Source organism: Argentina anserina, chromosome 5, assembly GCF_933775445.1.
Source record: "Argentina anserina chromosome 5, drPotAnse1.1, whole genome shotgun sequence".
Classification (NCBI taxonomy): domain Eukaryota; kingdom Viridiplantae; phylum Streptophyta; class Magnoliopsida; order Rosales; family Rosaceae; genus Argentina; species Argentina anserina.
The window spans coordinates 21869354-21894583 of record NC_065876.1 but is presented as its reverse complement, the minus strand read 5'-3'; the positions used below and the strand labels follow the sequence as shown (position 1 = coordinate 21894583).

Below are 25230 nucleotides of genomic sequence, written 5' to 3'. Positions count from 1 at the left end.
GCCACAACTAGCATTCAAAACAACTAACTAATAAAGAAGAGAGAGAATATAGTCACCTCACACTTAAACATTGGATAATCCTTTCATTAAAAGCTAAATCTTTGTGTTTTATTCATTGGTCAAGGATGAAATGACTATCCAAACTCTCAATGCCATAATTTATAAATATGGAAACACAAACACAACGAATCATGTGTAGAAAAATGAGAGTGAATGATAAGAAAACGCAAACTCTTTGAAGATCTCATATAGCTCCATAGTGCAAATTGTTGATGGTGAAAACCCACAAAGCCCGTTGGGCCTTGCAATCCCTTAACTCCATCTTATTGTGCTAACCCTTGGAGTCCGCCAAGACAGGTTTAAGTAAGGACATTAAGAAGGTCCATAATGCTTCCTCAAATGGTGAGAGGGTCCTCGAATTACTTCACCTCCGCATGAGTATCTTTTTGTGCATCCTCTAGGTAAGGCTTTACTCGATGACCATTAACCTCAAAGGTAGATCCATCTCTTAAGTTCTTCAATGTGACCGCCCCATGACTAAGTACTTCAACAAGCTCAAATGACCCAATCCACCTTGATCTTAGCATGCCGAGAAGCAATTTTAATTTGGAGTTGAAAAGAAGTACAAGTTTCCCAATCTCCAAGTGCTTGGTTTTGATCCTTTGGTCATGTAATGCCTTAGTTTTCTTTTATAAATCTTTTCATTCTCATAGGCATCCATCCGAAGCTCCTCTATCTCACAACGCTCTAACTTCCGCTCCTCACCACACTTTTCTATGTCAAAATTGAGGGTCTTCAATGCCTAATAAGCCTTATGCTCCAACTCAACCGGCAAATGACAAGCCTTTCCATAAACAAGGCGATAGGGAGACATTCCGATAGGTGTTTTGAATGCGGTTCGGTAAGCCCATAGAGCATCATCAAGCTTTATTGTCCAATGTTTTCTAGTTGTAGACACCACCTTTTCAAGGATGCTCTTTATCTCCCGGTTAGATATTTCAACTTGACCATTTGTTTGGGGGTGGTATGGTGTCAAGATTTTGTGTTTAACCCCATACTTCTTCAATAAGGCCACAAATGGCTTGTTCATAAAATTGGAGCCTCCATGACTAATTATTGCTCTAGGTGTGCCAAATCTTGTGAAGATGTGCTATTTAAGAAACTTGAGCACGACCTTGTGGTCATTTACATTGGTGTCCACGGCCTCAACCCATTTGTTTACATAATCAACTCCCACAAGGATATAGAGATAGCCATATGAACTTAGGAATGGTCCCATAAAGTCTATGCTCCATACATCAAATATCTCCACTTTAAGCATATAGTTCAAAAACATTTGGTCTCTTAATGAAATATTGTCTACCCTTTGACAATGATCACAAAAGCTCTCATAAGAATGTTTATCTTTAAATAATGAAGGCCACCAAAACCCAGAATTAAGCACTTTTTAGGCCGTTTTCTTTCCTCCATGGTGACCGCCACATGCTTGATCATGGCAAAAAGATAAGACACTTTGTATCTCTCCCTCCGGTATGCATCTCCTCACCAATTGATCCTTGCATTGCTTGAATAAGTATGGATCATCCCAAAAGTAGTGTCTTACTTCTTTAATGAGTCTCCTCTTTGCATGGAAATCAAAGGTCTTAGGAAAGCATTTCCCCCCACTTGCCAAGAAGTTAACCAAATGTGCAAACCATGGTAGCTTCTTCTCAACAATGGAAAAGAACCTCTTATCCGGAAATGATTCATTCAAAGGCACCCCCATTATCTTCACTTTGATGAGTAAGTCGAGAGACATGATCTGCTACCAGGTTAACCTTGTCGGGCTTGTCAACAATTTCAATGTCAAACTCTTGAAGAAGTAAGATCCACCTCAAAAGTCTTGGCTTGAAATCACTCTTAAAAAATTAATACTTGAGTGCGGAATGATCTGTGTGGATAATGACTTTAGACCCCAAGAGATAGCTTCAAAACTTTTCTAAGGCAAATACCACCGGCATTTCTTAACCCAAATGACATGACCTGATAGCAATAAATTTCTTTGGGAGTTCGAAATGCAGTGAGTTCTTTATCCTCTAAGGCCATCCTTATCTGATTGTAACCTGAGGATTCGTCCATGAATGACAAAGCCTCATGCCCGGTCGTCGCATCCACCATGAGCTCTATGATTTAGCAGAGGGAAATCATCTTTTGGTCACGCCTCATTTAAGTCACGAAAATCTACACAAACGCGGATTTGTCCGTTCTTCTTCTTGACAAAAACAATGTTTGTTTGGATTTCTTGACCGGCTCGGCCTCTTCGCTTAACCTCGCAGTTGTGGACTTGGATTTCGTCGATGGAACGGCTTGGTTGTTCTTAGAAGCCATCGCACAAACGAATTTGAGGATTTCTTCGGAGAAAGAGATGAGAGGCCAAAAATGTCCCACTAGGCGTGCCAATTTGTAGAACGAGAATCTGAAAACAAATAAAAGTGCATACACGTCTACAAATAAAATGTAATTTATTGATAATCAAGCACGAGGTTACAATCTTTGTGAACTCCTATGATTTTATCTCCGTATGTAACGTGACTCAAGGGAGACATGCACTTGATCTTGAGAATTTGAGTTTGGATTTGGATTTGATGAAGAACGAGCGATTTGGTAGCTTGATGATTATTCGTGGACTTGAGTTTGGATTTGGATTTGATGAAGAACGAGCGATTTGGTAGCTTGATGGTTCCTCGTGGACTTGAGTTTGGATTTAGATTTGATGAAGAACGAGCGATTTGGTAGCTTGATGATTCTTCATAGACTTGAGAGATTTTGGAATTTCTCGATAGTGATCTTACTTAAGTGATTTTCTCTCTTCTTCTCAAGTCCCATTCTATTCATGTTGAAGGGGGTATTTATAGTGTCAAGACTTCTATTTTATAGAATATTTAAATGACACTAAAATAATAATATATATTTAATTGTATAATTAAATCAATATATATTTCCTGATTAATTTAAAATTAGTTATTCTCATAACTAAATTAAGTAGAAAATAATTGATTTAATTACAACCGTTAAGGAAACTTATTAATTTAATAAAATATCCGATTACTATTTCGAATCGTCAATGACATTCAATTTTACGATTTAAGTCGGAATCACCTAGATTCGATTACGATCATCCATTTATCTGCTGACACGAGTTTTATTCGGATCAGCACTAATTTTTTTGACTTTTGAGCTACGTGTGTAATTTTGTCGGGCTCTAGTCGATTTAATCATTTAATAAAGATAATTTATTTCATTAAATTTCATGTGTCTACACTTGCAAGTAGTGAGATTCATTGGTTTTAAGCAACTTGGTTGTTCATCACTATTATCTTATAATTTCGTTTGTTCTTACCTAAATATTACAAACCCTAAACGGGATAGCGGAAGTGTCAAATGAGTCAAACAAAATTTATTTTTTAATAAAATTGGGCTTATTTGTAATTATACCGCAAATGTAAAACCTCAAATATCAAATGAAAATACGCTTAAACCTTCAGTCAGCTGCTCAAAGCTCAACCAAGAAACCCAGTTTTCCGACGACCAACCTCGCCGCCTGATGGAGGCCCAAACACCCAGCCTCACACTCCTCGGCGACTCCGAGCGTCGAAAGCCGCAAGCGCCGAAGCGGTTCATCCGGAGCCAAATCCCGGACTCCATACTCCACGACCCAGCCCTCAACGCCGCCATAAGCCTCCTCCCTTCCAACTACCACTTCGAGGTCCACAAATGCGTCTGGCGCGTCCGTTCCACGCACGCCACGCGCGTCGCCCTCCAGCTCCCGGAGGGCCTCCTCATGTACTCCCTCGTCCTCTCCGACATCCTCTCCACCTTCGGCGGCGCCTCCCAGTGCTTCGTCCTCGGCGACGCGACTTACGGCGCGTGCTGCGTCGACGACCTCGCCGCCAAAGCCCTCAACGCCGACCTCCTCATCCACTTCGGCCACAGCTGCCTCGTCCCCCTCCACGTCACCTCCATCCCCTGCCTCTACGTCTTCGTCGAAATCTCGATCGACGTCGGCCGCTTGATCCAGACCGTCCATCTCAACCTCCAGAACCCCATCCCCCAAACCCTAATCCTCGCCGGAACAATCCAGTTCGCCTCGGCGATCCGCGCCGCCAAACCGGAGCTGGAGGCCCGGGGATTCAAGGTGTTAGTCCCACAGTCGAAGCCGCTGTCCGCCGGCGAGGTTTTGGGCTGCACCGCCCCGAAAATGTCGCGAAACCACGGTGGCGATGACCGCGACTCTGTGCTGGTGTTCGTGGCCGACGGTCGGTTTCATCTAGAAGCTTTCATGATAGCAAATCCGGGAGTGAAGGCGTTTCGATACGATCCTTACATGGGGAAGCTGTTTCTGGAGGAATATGATCACAAGGGGATGAGGGAGTCGAGGAAGAATGCGGTGTTGAGAGCCAAGGAGGCTTCGAATTGGGGCATTGTGCTCGGAACGTTGGGAAGGCAAGGGAATCCGAGGATTCTACAGAGATTGGAGAAGAAAATGAGGGACAAAGGGTTTCATTATACTGTGGTGTTGATGTCGGAGATTAGTCCGGCGAGGATTGCTTTGTTTGAGGACTCCGTGGATGCTTGGATACAGATTGCGTGTCCTCGTTTGTCGATTGATTGGGGGGACGCGTTTACGAAGCCGCTTTTGAATCCTTTCGAGACTGACATTGCGCTCGGGTTGGTTCCTGGTTGGTGGGAGAGGGATAAGAAGAGTGATACGGGTTCATGTGCTTGCGGTAATGGCAATGGGAGTGGTGAAGAACTTGTGGGGGACTATCCCATGGATTACTATGCTGCCGATGGAGGGGAGTGGAACTCCTCTTATGTTAACAAGCCGGCGCGCCCTGTTCGCAGGGATTCTGCTTTGGGGAGTGCTAACATTGAATAGGTTAGCTTTGCTTTCTGGACTTTGATGTACAAGATAGTGAGTATTCTTATCAACATTTATTGGTCAGTCCTCTGACACAAAGTTAAATACATCTCGTTTGAAGATGCTACCATGTATTGTTTATTGTGTTACCTAGAATTGGTCGCATATAAGCTTTGTTTTTGAATTCTTATTGACTGCATTACAACAGTAATACTAGGGAATCATTAAACTGAGAAACTCTCTAACTTCTTATTTAGCTTGTACAGTTTTCAATTTGTTTGAATGTAGTTTAGTATCCATCCTTTCCTTGGAAAACATGCAATTCCTTGATGTTAGTCTGTAAGGATCTGTAAAGGCTGAATAGAGTAATGCGAGTCTGGCAGGAAGGCCTTAACCCTCAATTTAGTTGATAAAAGGAAAGATTTAGGATCACACACATGCCTAGTCTTCAAAATGGATGTGGTTGTGCTAATGACAGTGAGACTGCTGAAGACATAGGTGCTTATTTCATGCATTACTACGCTCTGGATTGAGAGAAATAGGACTTTTGTGTGCCGAAAAACCAACATCTGTCGGCGTGTGTATTCAAATACTGCCGCCATGAAATAGGTATGATTTGCTTCTTGGAGAGAGAGTTAGTTTTGTATCCCATCTCTGTTGGTTCCATCCTTGAGTTAGGACTTGCACATCAATTGTCATTGTTGAATTTCACAATTTATAAGTATGATGTCATTGATTTGCTTCTTGGAGAGAAAGACAGAGTTTGTTTTGTGTTTCATCTCTGCTAGTTCCCTCCTTGAGTTAGAACTTGCACATCAATTGACATTGTTAAATTTTACTTATTGTACTTTTACCTAGAGTTTAGAATGAGTGAAGTTTGTTCCTCAAAAAGTTGAGTGCATTACAACTGAGCAATGTCATGCTTGAGAAGTATAAGCATAAGAAACTCCTAATCTTCTAACTTTAGTTCTCATTTATGTTACATATAGCCTGATATGATTCAGATCCTACATACTTGGACAACTGACATAGTTAAAGTGCTGTCCCCTGACATCCTTAGCTCTTGCCTGTATCGGGATTGTGGTTCTTTAATACATATGTGTTCATTGATATTTTGACTTGTAGGCTATATATACACACTTGTTAATATAAGCTCCCATTTAATCAAAACAAACTCTCCAAAGACAATTTCAAAGATGTGAAATCAAGCATATCTACAGAAGTAAACAAGGTTGTTGATGTGTCGTCCACGATTGGGTTGGATACTGAGATTGTAATGCATTTCATGATGCAGCCTCCTCCACAAGTTATAAACTTACTGTTGGATGACTTGTGTGAAACTCCTCGGTTTAGGTTCATACCTAATAGGTAGTTTCTGTTTGTTTTGTTTTGCTGGGTATTTGGCCCCCATTTAATCAAAAGAAATAAAAATTGTTGAAATATGGGATGTCATGGGTTCTTGAGTTAGTATGGATGCACCAATTCATGGTTTCCTTGAGTAAGCATGAAAGTGCTAAATCATGGTCTCTTGAGTTTGCATAAAAGCGCTATTACGTATTCTTTAGCATGAGAGTCAGTGACATCCTGTAAGAGTTTTGAACGCAGCAAGCTAATTGGCCTGTTAGAAAAGTTTAGTAATTGAAGGTAATATGTTAGATGATAAACACAAGCACATTGGTCTGTGGGAGTGGAGTGACATCCTGTAAGAGTTTTGAGAGTCAGCAAGCTTTTAGGTCTGTTGGAAAAGTTTGGTAATTGAATGTAATTTGTTAGATGACAAACATAAGCACATTGGTCTGTGGGAGCGAGGTTGACTATATGCTGCAAATGTTGGAGTGCCTCCTTGTAGTCTATGAAATAGATATTCTGGGAAATGAATGAAGTATTGAAGGTACAGTGCAGCTGCTAGGAAGGATTTTTTTCGATTGGAAACTATTCACCAATCGGAAAATTGTGAAGCAAAGGGTGAGAAATGCCTCTGATAGAACGTAAGAGAAGGAGATAATAGTGACACACCGCTAGACCATAGTTGCTGTATTGGTGTTAGTCTAATATATCTTCAGTTTCTTATGTTTACATGAATGCTTTTTTTCGAATTTTCATGTTTCCATTTTTCATGGTTCCATTTTTCTTCCACAAAGAGGGTGCTGCACCTCATACTTTATAGCTTTTTTAGAGGAACTTTTTAGCTTCTTAAATTAATATGATGGTGTTTCTACGTAGTCAAACCGTGTTGACTCAAGCTTCAAGTCTCTTATTTTTCATCAGTTGAGACTTTAGGCATAGTAGTCTTATATTTTATGACTACCCTACAGTGTTCTCCCATAGTGGACGATGATTATGTTTACTGTCATTACATTAATGCTAAGCCAGTGCAAATGTATTTGCAGTAGGCATAAGCTTAGTTTCTCACCTTTGTGGATGTTAGCTCCTGATCATCCTGTCGCATTACAAGGAAACTGATATTTGATTTTTGATTTTTTACAGAGCAGTCTGTGCTGATTCTTCCAGGCTTATCCGGTCAGGGACTGAGTTCCTCAGACTCGTTACGGCAAATCAAGATGGACAGAAACAATTTACATACGGAAGAGTAAAGTTAGCCTGATTTGAACCGGTTTCCAGATAATTGGCAACTTGAAGTCTTGAACCATAAGTTCTAGGACTGTTTTCTACTTTTCGGTTATTACATTGCAAGTGGTTTAGAGAGACGTGAGGTTCCGAGAGCCCCAATATTGTGAGAATGTGTTTGCATCCATTTTCTACAAGCAATGCCACATATGACACCAAAAATTTTGCTCTCTGTTTGGTGTAATTATGTGTTGCAGGGGCATGTATCCTAGTTGAATCTATGTAACATCTCATGTCACATGTATTTTGTAGCAAATCATTTCTCTTTCGAATTGCTGCAACTTGTAAATTTCGTAGCACATTAGCTCCAGATGGGGAGCGTGAGACTGATGTAATACTGCTTGATAGTCTTCCTCCCTACTTTTTATTTTTTTTCTTTCTGTTCAGTAGCAGGTTCAGCTAGACAAGCTGATTTAATGGCAATACTTATGGGGGTGCAGTATGACCTCAAACCATTTTGTTTCTCTGCTTGTCGAAATCGATTGTCAAGATTTAACCCAAGGTGTTGTGCAGTATTTCCTTGATCAGTGTGAGCTAGGATTTCTTGTTTAAGATTGCTGGGAGCTTCTTCACCGTGCCTCAACTCTTCTGCTCAGTTTCTCAACGTAACCCAGAACTTGTTTTTATATGTTTCAGGGCTTAATTTGACGACTTCCCTTCTAACAAATTAATTTCCTTAATTTTCCGTCACCTGCTTGTTAGTATGACATATTTTGTAGTATTTTGTATGACATATTTCATCTACGTAGTTGCTGCCGACTGCCTATTGCATCTGCCAATTACATGCGCAAAGAAGAATTAAGGTATGATTAATACTTTAATTAATATCCTTGATGATGAAATGAAAAAAAGAAAAGAAAGGTGATGACTTGACTCGATTCTTTGTGAGCACCAAGAGCTTTCAGTCATGACTTTACTTTACTCCTTATTAGCTTTCGGTGATGACTTGACTTCACTTTCGGTGAGAGTTTCCTAGATCGAAGCTCACAGCAAAAACAGTGATCAGTACACCTATTGAAACCCTCCTCCTCTTCTGACCCTTCTTCATTTCACCCGAAACCAACAACTCAGATCTAATGGCCATCCAGTTGAGGGCTTCTTCCTCATTCTCTTGTGTTCCTACTTTCACTCGCTCATACACACATGATGTGTTTCTGAGTTTTAGAGGCGAAGATACTCGCTACGGTTTCACAGGTCATTTGCACAAGCACTTGGTTAACAGAGGGATCAACACCTTCATAGATGACGAGCTTACAAGAGGCGAAGAAATTTCACAATCACTTCTCCAAGCCATGGAAGGATCAAAGCTCTGTCTCATCGTGTTTTCGGAAAACTATGCATCCTCAAAGTGGTGTCTGGATGAACTGGTTCATATCCTTGAATGCAGACAATCTAAGAACCAAATGGTCCGGCCAATCTTTTACAAAGTGGATCCATCGCACGTAAGACACCAAAGAGGTACGTTTGGCGAGGCACTGGCAAAGCATGAACGCAGATTTGAAGATGACATGGACAAGGTGTCAAGATGGAGAGCAGCTCTAACAGATGCAGCAAATTTGTCTGGATGGCATTACTCTACAGGGTATGTCATGCATTTAATTTTACTAATTCTGATCTAACAAACTTCTAATGTCTTTTACATTAAAAGTTTATTCGATTTTAATAACCGCAGGTATGAATCTAAATTTATTGAGACAATTGTCGAAGAAATTTCTCAAAAAGTAAGAGAACCTACCTATTTGGCTATGCCAAGGTGCCAAGTTGGGCTAGACTTTCCGGTAAAACTTGTGCTTGAAATGTTAGATGTTGGGGGAAATAGTGTGCGCATGGTAGGGATATGGGGAATCGGTGGAATAGGCAAGACAACAATTGCTAAAGCTGTTTACAATGAAACTGCCCATAAGTTTGATGATAGCTGCTTTTTGGGAGATGTAAGAGCAGGTTCAGAGCAACATGGAGGTTTACTCAACTTACAAAATACTCTTCTCTATAGCATTGTGGGTCAGAAAGGAATGAAGATAACCAATGTTGATGAAGGAATTACAACTTTGTCAGAAAGGTTGAAACACAAAAGAATTCTTTTAGTTGTTGACGATGTGGATAGTTTGAACCAGTTAAAGAAATTAGCCGGGAGAACTGATTGGTTTGGTCATGGCAGCAGAGTTATCATTACAACAAGAGATATGCGTCTGTTGACTGCTCATAGAGTTAGTCAGATATACAAGGCCCGGGAACTAAAGGATGATGAAGCTCGTAAGCTGTTCTGTGAAAATGCCTCAATAGCATATTTGAATATGGATAACGATGAAGAGCTTGCAGTGAAAAATATTGTTTCATATGCTCAAGGTCTTCCATTAGCGCTAGAAGTTTTGGGTTCACATCTACGTGGCACATCTATAGATCAGTGGCAAGGTTCATTAAATGTGTACAGAAGAAGCACTCTTCAAGGGATTCAAAAGATTCTCAGAATCAGTTACAGTTCCCTGGAAGAACAAGAAAGACAAATATTTCTTGACATTGCATGCTTCTTCAAATATAAAAACAAGAATGATCTGATAAGAATATTGGATGGCTGTGGTTACACTAACTCTGCATCTAGTATTGAATTTCTTGGGCAAAAGGCCCTCTTAACTACTGAATATCATCAAATTTGCATGCACGATTTGCTAGAAGAGATGGGAAAAGAAATAGTTCATGAAGAATCCCCTAAAGAGCCTGTTCGCCGCAGCAGATTGTGAGATCACAGAGATGTTCTCCAAGTTCTAACTGAGGACACAGTAAGTTTGCAGTTCTCTCTATCTTAATAACCAATCTACATATAATACAATTGGATTTTGAAGGAAAAAAGAAGGTAAATTTTCAGAACACTTGCACTTTATTTATGTACAGTCATTGTTCTGCTAATACTATTGTTTTTTCCTTAGGGAACAAGTAACATTGAAGGCATAATTGTAAAGATGCCTACAGCCAAGGAGATACACTTGAATCCTAAATGCTTCAAAATGATGGAAAGACTTAAAATCTTTATAAACGTCAATGGCCGGTTTGTCGGAAAGGTTAAGTATTACCCGACTCAACTGCGGTTACTTGATTGGCCAGAATGTCCCTTACAATCTCTGCCCTCCAATTTCAATATGAAGAAAATGGTCGAACTTAACCTGCGTGGCAGCCACATCTCACGTTTTGGAAAAGGATTCAAGGTATACATCTCTATTTTCAGCAGTATCCGTGTATTAGAATCTTCAGACCTTATCAATTTACCATTCACTTTGTCTTTTCTTTGGTGTGACAGAGTATGCCAAATCTGACATCCCTAAATTTGAAGAAAAACAAATTCCTTAAACAGATCCCCGACGTTTCTGGATGCCCAAACTTAGAGTTCCTGAATCTAAGCAAGTGTACAAGTTTAGTGGAGGTTCACTCTTCGGTCGGATCCCTTGAAAAGCTTATTAAGCTGGATCTTTACAGCTGCCATAACCTTGTAAAGCTACCAGACAAGGTCAACTGGAGATCTCTTCAAGACATTAATCTTCAATTTTGCTATAGGCTGGAGAGATTCCCAGAAATAGTGGGAGAAATGAAATACATAACAGAGTTCGAACTATACTACACTGGAATCAAAGCATTGCCTTCATCCATTCGGAATCTAATCAACCTTGAAACCTTGAGGTACAGATGTGGAAACCTCATAGATCTACCTCGCAGCATTCCATTGCAAAAGTTACGTGAATTTAATTTGACCTGGTGCCCAAAACTGGAAGTGGTATACTCGGAAGTTTTAAATCACGACCATGATTTCTCGCCAGATCCAGGCAATTTGGCGCCTCCTCGGCTGCGTAGTTTCACTGTGGGAAAATGCAATTCAGCTGATTTCGATATCATGGCATCCCTTGGTCTTCCATCCACTTTATGTTCACTTAACTTATCAGGATGCCCCATTGTTTTTCTTTCCGAACGCATCATCAAGAAATTAATCAATTTGACGTCGCTTTATTTGAGCGACTGCAGGAGACTCGTAGAAATTCCAGAGCTTCCATCAGGTGTTGAAATGTTGGATGTGAGGGGTTGCGTATCATTGGAGAGAATATCACTGTTGTCAAACATTGCGGAGCGTAAAGAATCACAAATGATTAAAATAATGGACTTGGCTGATTGCTGGAGACTGTGGCGAAACTTGGTTGGCAGTGTGGAAGATGATGAGGTGCTTGCAGATCTCTTCTCTCTACTCCTATCTTCTCAGCTATCCCCTTTCACAATTAAATTTCCAGTTCCAAGAAGCGAGATTCCAAAGTGGTTCAGCTGCCAAATGGATTTCAAGGGGCATCGACTGTTTCAATTCTGGATTGAAGCACTCCCAAATTTCAAATGGGACAACACTGGATTGGCTCTCTGTGTTGTTGTTGATCCGCATGAGTACGATTTGCACTGTTTTATGGTATATATTCACATCAATGAAGTGTGTGTGTGGCATCTCCCCTTACGGTTCCTTTATTCTACGGATTGGAATCATGCGTGGGTGCAGTATGTTCCATTCCTTGACATGTGGCGAGTTGATTCTACGCTTCCAGTGCCACCTTTTACTTGTCGAGTCACTATTCATCAAGACCATTCCTGTAAGGTGTTCTTAAAAAGCTGCGGGGTGCACCTGGTAACGCCACTCAAGGAAGACGTTTGTATGAAGCTAATCCGTGCGGAGAACCTCACCAGTAAACTTTCTGATGATGAAGTTTCTCAGGTAATTCACTATTCTCCCGAATGCGTTTGTTGAAACGATACCCTTTTGTGAGAATTTCATGATAATTACTGACATTTGTAGCAAAACGGATGACTGATTTTTGAACAATTATGCTGCTTTTGCTGGTTAATGGTGATAAATGGGCCAAGTACAGATCAGAGCAGAGGACTGACTGCAAAAAATTATATACAGATGCACTACTGGAGAACCAAAATCTGTAATAATCACTAATGCAGCTAAGTATTATGTATATCGGAATCAATTCTCGGAGACAGGTCTGCATTTCAAGTTCTCCCTTCTTTGTTATCTTTGGAGTTTCAAACTGATTCGTATTATTAACTATTGATTTCATGTAACTACTAAATTCTAAAATTGTATCAGTGAAAGGAACATTACATTTCTGATTTCACCAATGAACTTGTAGATGCACGTTATCTATTCACTTGCAAGTTCTTTCTATTTATTTCCTCACCATAAAGTAAAGAGTGATCAGATCGTGCGTGTTGCAATCATGCACGAACAAATTTACTGTTTCTAATTTGAATGCATGATATTGAACCCAGCAAGACCATTGCACATCTCTCAGTATTCCAAAACACGAAGCCAAAATATGGTCCTCAGTTTTGCTTTTGCTCACTAGCTAACTCTAACTCGCACTCATAAGTCTCATTGATATGAACATGCTTTATCTTCAACTGTATTAGTTGCCTACAGGGGCTAGCTTTGACAAGAGAAGCATTGCTCTTATATGAATAACAATACCTGCCAACGTTTTCATTCTTGTAGCAATGACGCCTTTTTTACCAGATTAATATCTGAAGTGTACTTAAACCTGTTCGACACTTTGCCTCAACCATTCTTCTATGTTAGGTAGGCTTGGAAGAGTAGTGGATGCATACGAGTTTGTTCAAGGGTTGGGTGAAGAGGGTTATGTGATGGAAATTTGGGGATCACTTCGTGGTGCAGGCAGACATTTCATAAACAATTTGAACTGGGCAAGATTATTGCGTATAAATTGCTTGAAATAAAAGCTGCAATGACAAGGCACGCTACCACGTTTTGCTGTCGATGCCGGAAAACGACAGATATGAGCGCGTGATTTTGATCTTTTATCACTGGTACTATCTAATGGAGTAATGGTTCTTTAATATGCAACAATGTATATTGTACTTTTCGGAGAAGATATAATTTCAGGAATTTGGCGAACCTGTAAATTTAATTTATTCTTTCTATTAGAAATAGGAATTTACGTATAAGAAAGAAAGCTAACAGATTGCTGTGGAAAGAGTTATGGAAGTATCCCACTTTTACTTTTGATTCTGAATCGTAGGAATTCTGTTGCTTGTAAACAACAGTCGTAGGGGATTCTCTTCCGATATTGGTCAACTTAAAATGTCGAAGAAAGCCTAAACTAGGCTGATATGGTTACCTTCAAAATTTGTATACTCTCTGTAGATAAAAGATGTGGTCGTTGTGTAGAGGTGGAGGAACTATGGAGACTGGTTAAAGCCATGGATATCAAGAAACTGTGGGGGTTCTGTTTCTTGGAGGATTAAGCGCCATTGCAACTTGTGTGCGAAACGCTCCGTAGTGTAGCGAATCAGTGATATGAGTCATATGACTGACAAAGAGATTGTTGCTTATGTTAAACATTGTAATATGAGAGAGATTGCAGTTTGTGCTTGTGTATATGTAGAGACTTTGTTTCTTTTTGTACCAAATATGTAGGGCGTTTTAAAATTACGACAAGGCTCTTTTTACATACTACAATTTGTATAGCTTTTTTCTAAGTTTTCTTTCAATGTTCTCATGAAAAAAAAAATTGATTTGTATAAACAGTTGTACCATATATTTTTCTCAATCATATACTGTACACTACTTCTTGCATTTACATAAATATATGCAAATCTTAAAATCAAATCGTCAAGATTCAATAGTTAGCCAAACAGATTTTTTGAAATCCTATGATTTCAATTGCCATCTCCTTTTATTCCCACATGAAACACTCCATCCCCAACACCAAAACTGACCCTTAGACTTTCTCTTCCACCCTCAAAGCTTGCGCGCTCACCTAGTTGCGGAATCAGAAGCTTAGATGAGTGGGGGCAAAATTAGTCATATTTATATGCGCGAAGTGCAAATTTTTTTAATATAATATTATTAAATTAGGTATGTCGTTATTTTTCATCAAAATGAAGTTTTTTTTAAATTAATCTCTACACGGCTCTATTTTGATCTTTCATTCTATATAAGAAGAAATGATATATGTCTCGCATTATGTTTATTTATAAAATCTCTTAATTTTTTGTATCTCACAACTACAAATTTAAATAAAAAAAGCAAATTTATCTAATAAATAAGTCATGAATCTAAAAACTAAATTAGTAAACACTATAACAAGGGAATCCAACATACAAAAGAAGAGAAAAATATAAGATTTTAGACTTTTTTTGAGTGATCAATTGTCAACTGTAATAAATTAAGTGGAAATATTTGATAAAAATAGATTTTTTAGGTTATAGGACAGAGAAAAATATAATAAAAATTTGAGTGGGGGCAGTGCCCCCCCCCCCCGGTTCCGCCTTTGCGGCCTCACTCGCAGTCTCTCAATCTCAGCAAGGCTCTGGATTGTCAGACCAAAGGACATGACAACAAACTCATAGTGTCCATACCAGGTCCTGAAAGCCGTTTTTGAGATATCTTATTCCTTTACCCTGAATTGATGGTAACCGGATCTCAAATCAATCTTAGAGAATACCGAAGCCCCTCTAAGCTGATCGAACAAGTCATCAATCCTAGCTAAATGATACATATTCTTGATGGTCACCTTATTCAATTCCTTGTAGTCCACAGATAACCGCAAATAACCGTTTTTTTTTCACAAACAACACCGGTGCACCCTAAGGTGAGACACTAGGTCTAATGAACCCTTAGTCCAATAGTTCATCTATCTGCACAATCAACTCTTTAAGCTCGTTTTTCCCCATTCTATAAGGCGCATTTGGCACTGGTGCCGTACCGGGTACCACATCTATGCAGAAATTCACAACTCTCCGAGGAGGTAAACCCGGTATCTCTTGGAACACCTCACTATACTCAGATACTACAACAATGTCTACAATAGTTACTTTCTGATCTACAGATTCCATATGTGCCAAGACTCCTGCTCTCATGGCATTATCTGACTTGAGGAACGATAACGAAAAACTGGTTCTCCGGGACTATGGAAAAACACTACCATGTCAAAGCAATCGATTAATGCGTGCTGCGGCCTCAACCAATCAATTCCTAGGATCACATCATAGGTGTGGTCCAGAATCACTATCAAAGAAGTAGAAAATTCTCTACCTCCAATCACAATAGGACAAGCCTTGCAGATTGTCTCCAGTTCAAGAGACACTCTAAGAGTGAAGTGACACATAGAGAGTTTCCAAGAAGTGTAGGAATCAATCCTAACATCTCCACTACCAAACTAGCAATAAAATAATGTGATGCTCATGTATCAAACAATACTCTAGCAAGGTAATCAAAAATAGATAAGGTACTTTCCACTCCCGTGTCTCGCTGACCCACTGCAAACACTCTAGCTTGGCCCGCATGTAACTGCCTCTGCTGATGTTCATGTCTACCTTGCTGAGGTCGGGTGCATACTCTATCAATATATCCCACTTGGCCACACTTAAAGCAGCCTGTTTTCTTGGGTTTCAGACAAGTTGTGGCGTAGTGCCACATTTCGTTGCAAACGAAACACCTTACTGATGCTAACTGTCTAACAGGTGCAGTCCTAACAGATGGAGATGCAGCCTTAGCTGGAGTCTGGTAATAGGTCCTCGGCCTCTTCCAAGATCCCCCTTTCGGTCCCATAGACCCGCTGCCTGAACTAATTGCCTTCCCTTTTCCTCGAGTATCCCTAACTTCCATATCTCCTCTGTTCCAAATTCAGCTCCTTGGTAGACAAACAAAGTGCTGATATGATGGTCTTGTACTCTTGCTTAAAGTCCCTGTAGAAATTTCTGGACAAAGGAGGTCACACCCATTGGCCTGACAAATCGATACAACTGTGCAAAACAGGCCTCATACTCCCTGACGGTCATATCTCCCTGTACTAGATCAAGTAACTCAAGTTCTAATTCCTCCTGCTTTGTAGCTGGGAAGTACTTTCTCGAAAGAGTGCCACAAAACCCTCCCAAGTCAAAGTGGACACATCCATAGTCCGTCTTGTACTCTTCCACCAATCAATAGCAGTATCTTTTATGAAGAATGTGGCTATCATCATTTTCTCGATCTCCGAGCACATTACCATCTCAAAGTAGGTTTCCATACTCTCGATCCAATAATCTTCCACCATATGATCCAGACCCCCATGAAATGATGGCGCTGACAGGCTACTGATGTCCTTAATCAGCTTTAGCACACAACCCTCATCTCTAATGACAGCCTCGGGGTCAACATGCTCATCATGTGGTGCCACCTCCTCATAAGGTTCTCCACATTGCGGACTCGGCCTCTTGCCCGCCTCGGCCTTGTGCACGACCCTTCTCTAATAGAATAGATTTAAACACTTAGTCAATACATGTAAAGTCTTGAACCCAAATAAAATAGATCCAATCAAATATTAACTAAGATATTTAGAGAGAAGGTGAATCATCAAAGTATTATGACAACACTTCTATTTAGAGGACCAAACCTTAAGGTGTGGCTCCTAACGCTCTTGCATACCCAGTGACATATCAATACCGAAGAGCATGTGATGGGGGTCCGCTACAGTCGGGCCATCGCTCTTGGATGATATTGATAGATCACCAAATACACAACCTACGCTCTGATACCAACTGTCACAACCTCGAAATTTCAAACGATAAACTCGAAATCGAAGCCATGAAAAACTCTAAAACAATCTCAAAATATTGAAATCATCTTATAGTCACAGCGTATCATAACTGAGTTCATAGTACATCTCAGTCGATTTGATTATTACAAAACAAGATTATAATTCAAGCATTATAACCAATGGAAATGTAAAATCCTCACAATCTTCACCACAAATAGAAATAATAAACTTCAAAATCTTCAGAGTAGCCCTGCAATTCCGCTAATCCACACTTGCAGAATTATCCCTTACACCATCAAATATGTGCACCGAGATTGTAAACATAAACCCGGTATGCTTTGCAGCTCGTATGAGTAAATCAAGAGTATAACACGCATAATATCCAAGAGAAAAATACTGAAAACATTTAATTATAAATGCACTCATAAGTCACAGGACAACCCGTCTAGATGTTGAATAATATCTGAAAATATAAATGCTCATGAGACATTGGGCAACTCATATGTTTACCCAAATTACATTTATAATACGGGTACTCATGAGACCCAAGTACACATGTGTTACCTCTTATGTAGTACGCCGTCAGACACTAGGGAACCCATATGTTACCCAATATCACAAAAATATGGGTACTCATGAGACCCAGGTAACCCATATGTTACCCCTCATGCAGTACACTGGCAGACAAACTAGAGCTCTAACTGAATCATAACTGTCACCCGGCCAAGGCTTGGTTCCGATCTTGCCAACACGTCTGAAGACAGAAAAAACGTTTTAACATGACTCAAAGTTAAAACCACGTACAATACAATCCTCACATATTATTGTACAACAACCAAGCGACTCAAGTTCAAAAAAAAATGGTGCCATTAATAAACTCATTTGGAAATAAGAATGTGACAGTATATAATATAACAACCTATATATATGTATCGTATTTACCTTTTATACACATACACAACCCACTATATCATATACATGTCATAATTCGGTCTTTTAAACAAAACATAAATATGAATCACCACCAAGGATAGACTCGTCATAGTGACATTTACTCACCTTATATTTCCTGAGCGTAATTTTCCACAATACCGAAAGCAAATCTTTCACTTGTTTTGTCAATCACCTAGTTGTATAATAAAGTGGTTAGAGACGTTATCTAAAACCTCAGATGCCGAATTAGTACTACGTAAATATTGTTCACGTATTACTGTTCAGAAATGTACTTTTACATTTACTGCCCAGAAATCACTTTTACAATTTACCGTACAGAAATTACTGTTATATTTTTACTGTACATAAATTAATTTTTACATTTACTGAACAAAAATTACTTTTACCATTTAATGTAAAGAAATTACTTTTTACAAAATTATTGTTCGGAAATCACTGTTCACGCGCCTCCGCATGTGGCAGCGCGTTGGGTTCACGCGCCACCTCCGGCAGCCGCACGTGGCACTCACGCGCCACCCACAGTAGCGCATGGGGCTCACGCGCCGCCCAAACCGGCGCGCGTGGCTTGCCCACCACCACCCAAAACTCTCTCTTCTCATCTCCTCCACTATTCCATGGCCTAATTCCGTCTCTTGCCCTCACGCGCCGCCCTAGGTGGCGGTACGAACTCTCCCTCCTCCTCCTCCAAAACTCCACAAATCGCCACAAACTTCACAAAATCATACATATCAAATGATTTAAAACCTTTCCATACCTATATTGAACCCTAGAGCTGCCGGGAAGTCACTAGAAAAGCTTGAATGCCGACGGTGGTCGAATTCGTGTAGGGTTCAGGTGGCGGCACGATTTGAGCACCCCGTGGCTTGCAGGTTGCACCGGTGGTGAGGATCGGCGAAGATGAGCTAACCCCGTGCTCTGGTGTCGCCGAAGAAGATCCTTGAACGGCGGTGGTTTCTGCAATATCTTCAAGTCGCCGGTCGAGCTCCGATGCGGCGTGGGGTGGTGTGTCGAGCTCAGGGGTTGATGTTGAGGACTACGCGATGCCTTTAGGGTCGATGGTGAGGGCCACAGCGGGCGATGAGGCGAGAGCGCCGAGAGAGATTTTCGAGAGGGAGAGAGAGTCGAGGTCGAGAGGGAGAGAGGCTGCAGGGAAGAGAGGGAGAGAAATGATGAGTTTCTGTTTTTGGAAACCCTAGTTTCCAAAAAAACTCTTTTATACTTTTTCCAAAATCGGAAACCAACTTCCATCGAAGATAACTTCCTCATACGACGTCCGATTAAGGTGCGTGACGTGTCAATGAACTCGTATCGACGGGTTCCACAACTTTCATGAAGGATGTTTTCGTAGAGAGCGACAGAGTAAACGTTGACTCTCGTGTTACGAAAACGTAAAGTTTTCAACTTTTAAATTTCCGAAGTTGGTTTTTGTTTCGTTTGTCATCGATGAGAAAAAAAAAATACGATTTATTCAATTATCAAGTTAAATGACTTATAAGAATTTTTACAACGCAAAACCGAAAAAAATCGGGGTATTACACGTTGAGGGCTTAATTGTGAAGATGCCTACAGCAGAGGAGATACACTTGAGTGCTAAATGGTTCAAAATGATGGAAAGACTTAAAATATTTATAAACGTCAATGGACGGTTTGTTGGAAAGGTTAAGTATTACCCGACTCAACTGCGGTTACTTGATTGGCCCGAATGTCCCTTACAAACTCTGCCCTCCAATTTAGATATGAAGAAAATGTTTAAACTTAACCTGCATGGCAGCCACATGGAGGTTCACCCCGTATATCTTAACGGCGCGTGTTATACACGATTTAATAGACTTGGGTTACGCAACCAAAAAAGAGGTCGCAACAATGTGTTTTAACCGTTCGTATTGTAACCGGGATATTAATTTTTTAGGAACTATGAGGAGCAACTGAGCAGGAGGTCCAAAATTTTGTCGGATCTTTAAGAATCCAAACCGAAGTCGCTCTTCTCATCGTCTATAGATTGCGGATCCCTTCCCTTCCCTTCTTTAGAGTTTCTTTGTTCGGCTGTTCAACTTTTTTCCTATCCATATCCATTTCACAATTTTGATGCCAGGGACAAACATATAATTGAGGCCAATATCATCCATATCAATTGCAGAAAATCCAGTCAACATCTCCAACCCATGATTCAAATCCACTGTGACTCCATTCGCATGTTTCTCTTGCTCTCACTTTCTTCTACTCTTCATATTCAGTACCCACAACAAAAAATCTGCGTTTTCTATGAAGGGGTTGTTTAAGAACATGAAATGGGTAATTTATATGGAGCCGTCTTCATCTGCTTTACCATTATTAAGATTTGGGCTTTTAAATTCTTTTCTGGGTTTCCATGAGAGTGATGAGCCATATATTATGAACAATGGGTTATCAGTGTCGATAGAGATAATGAGTTAGGAGAAGGAAAGGATGAGAAAGAAGAGGAGGAAAAAGGGGAGACACATAACGAGGAAGATATATCGGAAGAGGAGGAGGAGAACAAAGAGGAGTGAAGGAGAAGAGTAAATTCGCACACTTTTTTTAAAGGAAAATTAGCACACTTTTAGTATAAATGAAATATTTTAAGTGAGATGTGGTCACAAAACTGCCACGTGACATTTTGATATTTATATTAATTTTTAAAATGCTAAAAATCTTTTGAAATCATTATAAAATAGTTTGAGTGCTCGAACAATTTTTATAAAATTATAACGCTCTCAGAATAATACATTCTAATGATCAGAAGACACATATACAATTTTCGAGGTAGGAAATACAAAACATCTATCTCGGATCGTGATTCAAACACAGTGGCAAACATATATAATTAAACATTTAAGAATAGATACATCTCACTTTTGGGATCAAATTAAACAGTCAATTTTTTATTTTGTCAAATTTTGTTACATAAAACACAACGTGGTTATTAAAATTCTATAACATGTTTCACATATTATATGTAAATATGTACGTTTCCAAACTAACTATACATAACAAATGAATTTTTAATAAATGACCGTAGGATATTATGAATATAGTGATGTATAACTACATTAATTTTTTTTTACTTATTTTCATTAATGTTTACGCCTCGATCCATGCACCAAATTTATATCTCATTCTTACTCCTTACGAACAGCCGTGTTGCGGGGTGATAAATGACTCAAATTTTTTACATGGGTGCATAAAGCAATCACTATGGGAGTATATTAATTTTTTGAAAAATTTTCGGGCACTAGAGTTATTTTTGAAATTTTTTTGAAGTAACCAAATCATTGAAAAAGGTTTTGTGAGGATGGAAATGTGCCACTCTTTTGACTTGATTTTATTTTCAAGTTTTTGAAATCTTACTATAATCTTAAAAAATAGTCTGAATACTCGAACAATTCTTTAAAAATTACTACATTCTCATAATGATGTGTTGTGTTCACCCATCTAAAAACTATGATATATTTATTATTAGGGGACACATCTGTCCTTTGGGAGGTAGGAAGCTACAAATGGTTGATCTCGTGATCAAACCCAAGTATTAACGAAAGTATGTAAATTTTGAATCATAACCACATTTCACTGTCATGGTCACATCCAACAGTCGAATTTTTATGATGACAATTTTAGCCACATAAATCATAACGTATTAAGTGTATATATTTTCAATTCAACTATAATGTGGAAATGAAATTTAGATATATCAACTGTTGGATGTCACTATTATGGTGAAATATGAATATGATAGAAAATTTACATATTTTCGACAATATTTGGGTCACGATCCACTCAGTTAACCTCATGTAACTTAATACCTGCTTAAGAGCAACCGTATCACATGGTAATAAATAGCGTGAAATTATAAGTTTATAACACAAGTAGATAGAGAGCATCCCCTTACAACCCTACGAATTTTCGAGACATTTTTAAATACCTCAAATTATTTAAAATTTTCAGAAGGTCATGGTATTTTTTTAAAATTATCATACGTTAAATATACGTGACATAAGTAGGGTTCTTACACCTGTCCAACTCTTTAAATTTTTATTAATTTAAATAATTTTAAAATTAAATTTTTTATTAATTTAAATAATTTTATAATTCAAAATTTCTAGACATTCCTTATTGCCCTTGGCTTTCAGTTGTATAGTAGTTCTAAAAGAATCCCTCTTTTTGGTTCCTCCCTCACTCTCTCTTATTGTCTTTGAGTACTCTTCTTAATTCTCACCCAGAAACTCAAACTAAGGCATTCAATCTATGGAAGAACCTCAAGCTCTCCAATCACCATGGCCCGCTCAAAGGTCCCAACCTCCTTCTACTGCACATCATCATCAAAATTTCCGAATCACAATCTCAAATCTTCATCCCCAAATCACTCACTAAATCCCACCTACTTCCCTCAAATCCCTCTTTCTAATCACTGCCACCTTCCTCATCCTCGCCCCCCCTCCCTCGCCACCGAGATCGAGACATCGGTGGTCTTCGACTTCGTCCTCCGGATCCAAGTCGTCATCGATATGGGGCTCTGCCTTTGTCTGGGATCACATATTGGCTACTACAGAGAAGAATGGTTCGCAATAGAATGATGAATTTTATACACGATTTGTTTTCTTTTACATTCTACTTGTATTAAAAACAAACGGTGTCAGACTTATATTGACTAACATCATATCAAAAATTGACTGGAAGAAGTGGCTGAAAATTTGACACGTAGGATAAGTGAACCTTCACCCTGTGAAGGGAAGAAATTTCGTGTTACATCTGTGCAATATGCTACACGTGGCACGATTTTTAAATTTTCATGTAATGTATTCTAAAATTTTATTTAGACATTTATTAAACAAAAAATAAAATAAAAATCTATAATATATGCATTTAAACCCTAAAATTTTACCCTATCACCATCATCACCATCACCATCCCGTTAACCAAACTAATAAAATTTAACCATATCGCCTCTGTTTCTCTGCGAGTCAGCCGGCCACCCTCCTCCATCTCCTCCATCAGTCCATCGATGGCCATAAAAAATTTCAACATTTACCCCATCAAAGAGTGATCACCACCACCCCCTCCTCCTCATCACCGCAGACCACTTCCAACCCTCCTCCGACGCTGTTGACAACCACCTCCAGGGTCCGTTGCCGCACACACACTCTCCCTCTCCAGCCACATGCCCCCACCACCGGTGTCTCCTTTTTCTCAACCTCAAGTCTCTTCCTCTTCCATCTTTGGGTTCCTCAATTGCACAACCAAGCTCCATATCAGTCACCACACACCACCTCCTCCAATCCCTTAAATCTCCAATACAATATTAGATTAAATCTAAATCTCCAGTGCATCATCAAAAAGTCTCTCTAATTAAGGATGGATATGAGAAAGAATTCAGACCCTTTATGTTGGATTTGGGTTTTTGATCAAACCTTCATTCGATAATTTGATTTCACCAAATCCCACTGTGTTTTTTTTCATCTTCACTTGAAAACGGTGACGGCCAAAATTGACTAACGTCAATACCAAATACTGACTGAAAGATGTGGCTATTATTATGCCACGTAGATAGGTGAACCTCCACCATGTGAAGGGAAGAATTTTCGGGATTCAAGGTATGTCTCTATTTTCAGCCGTACGTATCTGTGTATTAGAATCTTCAGACACTATCAATTTGTCATTCACCAAGTTTGGCTTTTCTTTGGTGTCCCAGAGTATGCCAAATCTGACATCCCTAAATAGGAGGGAAACCAAAATCCTTAGACAAATCCCTAACTTGTCTGGATGCCCAAACTTGGAGTTCCTTAATCTAAGTGAGTGTACAAGTTTAGTGGAGGTTCACTCTTCGGTCGGATCCCTTGAAAAGATTATTAAGCTGAACCTTCTCTATTGCAAAAATCTTGTGAAGCTACCTGAAAAAGTCAACTGGAAATCCCTCGATGACATTGATCTTAAATTTTGCAGTAAGCTGGAGAGATTCCCAGAAATAGTAGGAGAAATGAAATACATAACAGTGTTGGAACTATACTATTAGTGTGATTCAAGGAGGAAATCATGGGCATGATTTCCTCCGTGATTTGTGGGGGTAATCTGATTATATATAGAGAACAAATTATGTGTAATAGACCATCAATCAATATAGCATTTCACTTTTCACTAAGCATCAGAACCAATTTTTTTTTTCTGTTTTCTGGGTTTGGGTTTGTGTTCTTACCTTTAAGAGAACCGGCAGTATTCTTGTAGGAGCTCGTCGCCTTCCTCCATCCTCGTCGGAATCATCCGACGACGTCGGCAATCCGCGGCGCGGCCAGCAGTCCTCCAAATCGGAGTAGTACTCCTCGTAGTCGTCACCTTCCTCCTCATTGCCCCCAGCGCCTCCTCGCCACTCTTTGCCTCCGCCTCCAAGCGCCGCTTCGTCCTCGGCGCCCAGTTCTTCAGCTCCTCGACCAAGCCACTTCGTCCTCACCGGCCCGCATCGAGCTGTTCACCACACCGAGGTCCGGCTCCACCGCGCCGCCTGAGCACTCCATCATTTTCAACCCTTCCAACCAAAACCGCTAGATCTCCTCATTACTCCTACAAACCCTAGAGAGCAAAAGCCAATCGAAGAGGGTAGATCGGTTATATCTGTGCGCCATGGACGGAGATCGAATCGGACAGGGGAAGCTTTCGGGAGAAGAAGAAGCAAAGTAAGGTGGGTGTTTCAGCCCTAAATACCACCCGAACCAATTTCAACCCGACTCGGCCCGGAACCAATTCGACCCGACCCGGTCAGATCCGACTCGACATGGACAGATTTGATCCAACCCGGCCCGAACCAGATTCGACCCGCCCCGGCCCAAATTTGAGAGGTTCATATCAGTTTTTTGGTGCTTCTGCTGTATAATTCTTGATTTTTTAATTTGATTTTTCATTGGTTTTTAGAGATGAAGTTGAGAGTTCTGAGAACAATGATGTTCCAAAATTGGAAGTATCTGTCAAGAGTTCTGACAATGGTTCTTTTGGAGGAACCAATCTCAATGAGACCAATTTCCGTAAATGGAAGAGAATTATGGCTGCTCACCTTCAAGGAATGCACAAGATGGGGCATGTAACCGGAGTAACTAAAGATCCTCGTGCAGACGATATTGTTGCCTACACTAAGTGGGACGACGATAATGGTCTTGTAATGTCAGTCTAGAAAGCTATGAA

General features: G+C 39.8%; 2 protein-coding genes across 4 annotated transcripts; both read left to right on the top strand.

Moving 5' to 3' along the window:
• Positions 1-3493: 3493 nt before the first annotated feature.
• LOC126795265 (uncharacterized) lies at positions 3494-7921 on the top strand. 3 transcript variants are annotated; one of them, XR_007672255.1, is made up of 3 exons: positions 3494-4954; positions 5379-5509; positions 7388-7921. XR_007672255.1 is itself a non-coding variant. In XM_050522109.1 (2 exons), exon 1 carries the CDS (start codon positions 3584-3586, stop codon positions 4916-4918), a length of 1335 nt encoding a protein of 444 aa, XP_050378066.1. In that variant the 5' UTR covers positions 3494-3583; the 3' UTR covers positions 7388-7920. The 3 variants fall into 3 exon arrangements, 1 of the variants encoding a protein (XP_050378066.1); XR_007672254.1 differs by having other exon boundaries at positions 3494-4918; positions 7388-7920; XM_050522109.1 differs by lacking the exon at positions 5379-5509 and having other exon boundaries at positions 3494-4918; positions 7388-7920.
• Positions 7922-8479: 558 nt separating this feature from the next.
• Positions 8480-13813, top strand: LOC126795262 (disease resistance protein RPV1-like). Its single transcript, XM_050522102.1, is given in 5 exon segments — positions 8480-9110; positions 9201-10305; positions 10453-10728; positions 10821-12263; positions 12418-13813. Coding segments are annotated over 5 exon segments (3348 nt in total). The 5' UTR covers positions 8480-8604; the 3' UTR covers positions 12436-13813.
• The last annotated feature ends 11417 nt before the right edge of the window (positions 13814-25230 follow it).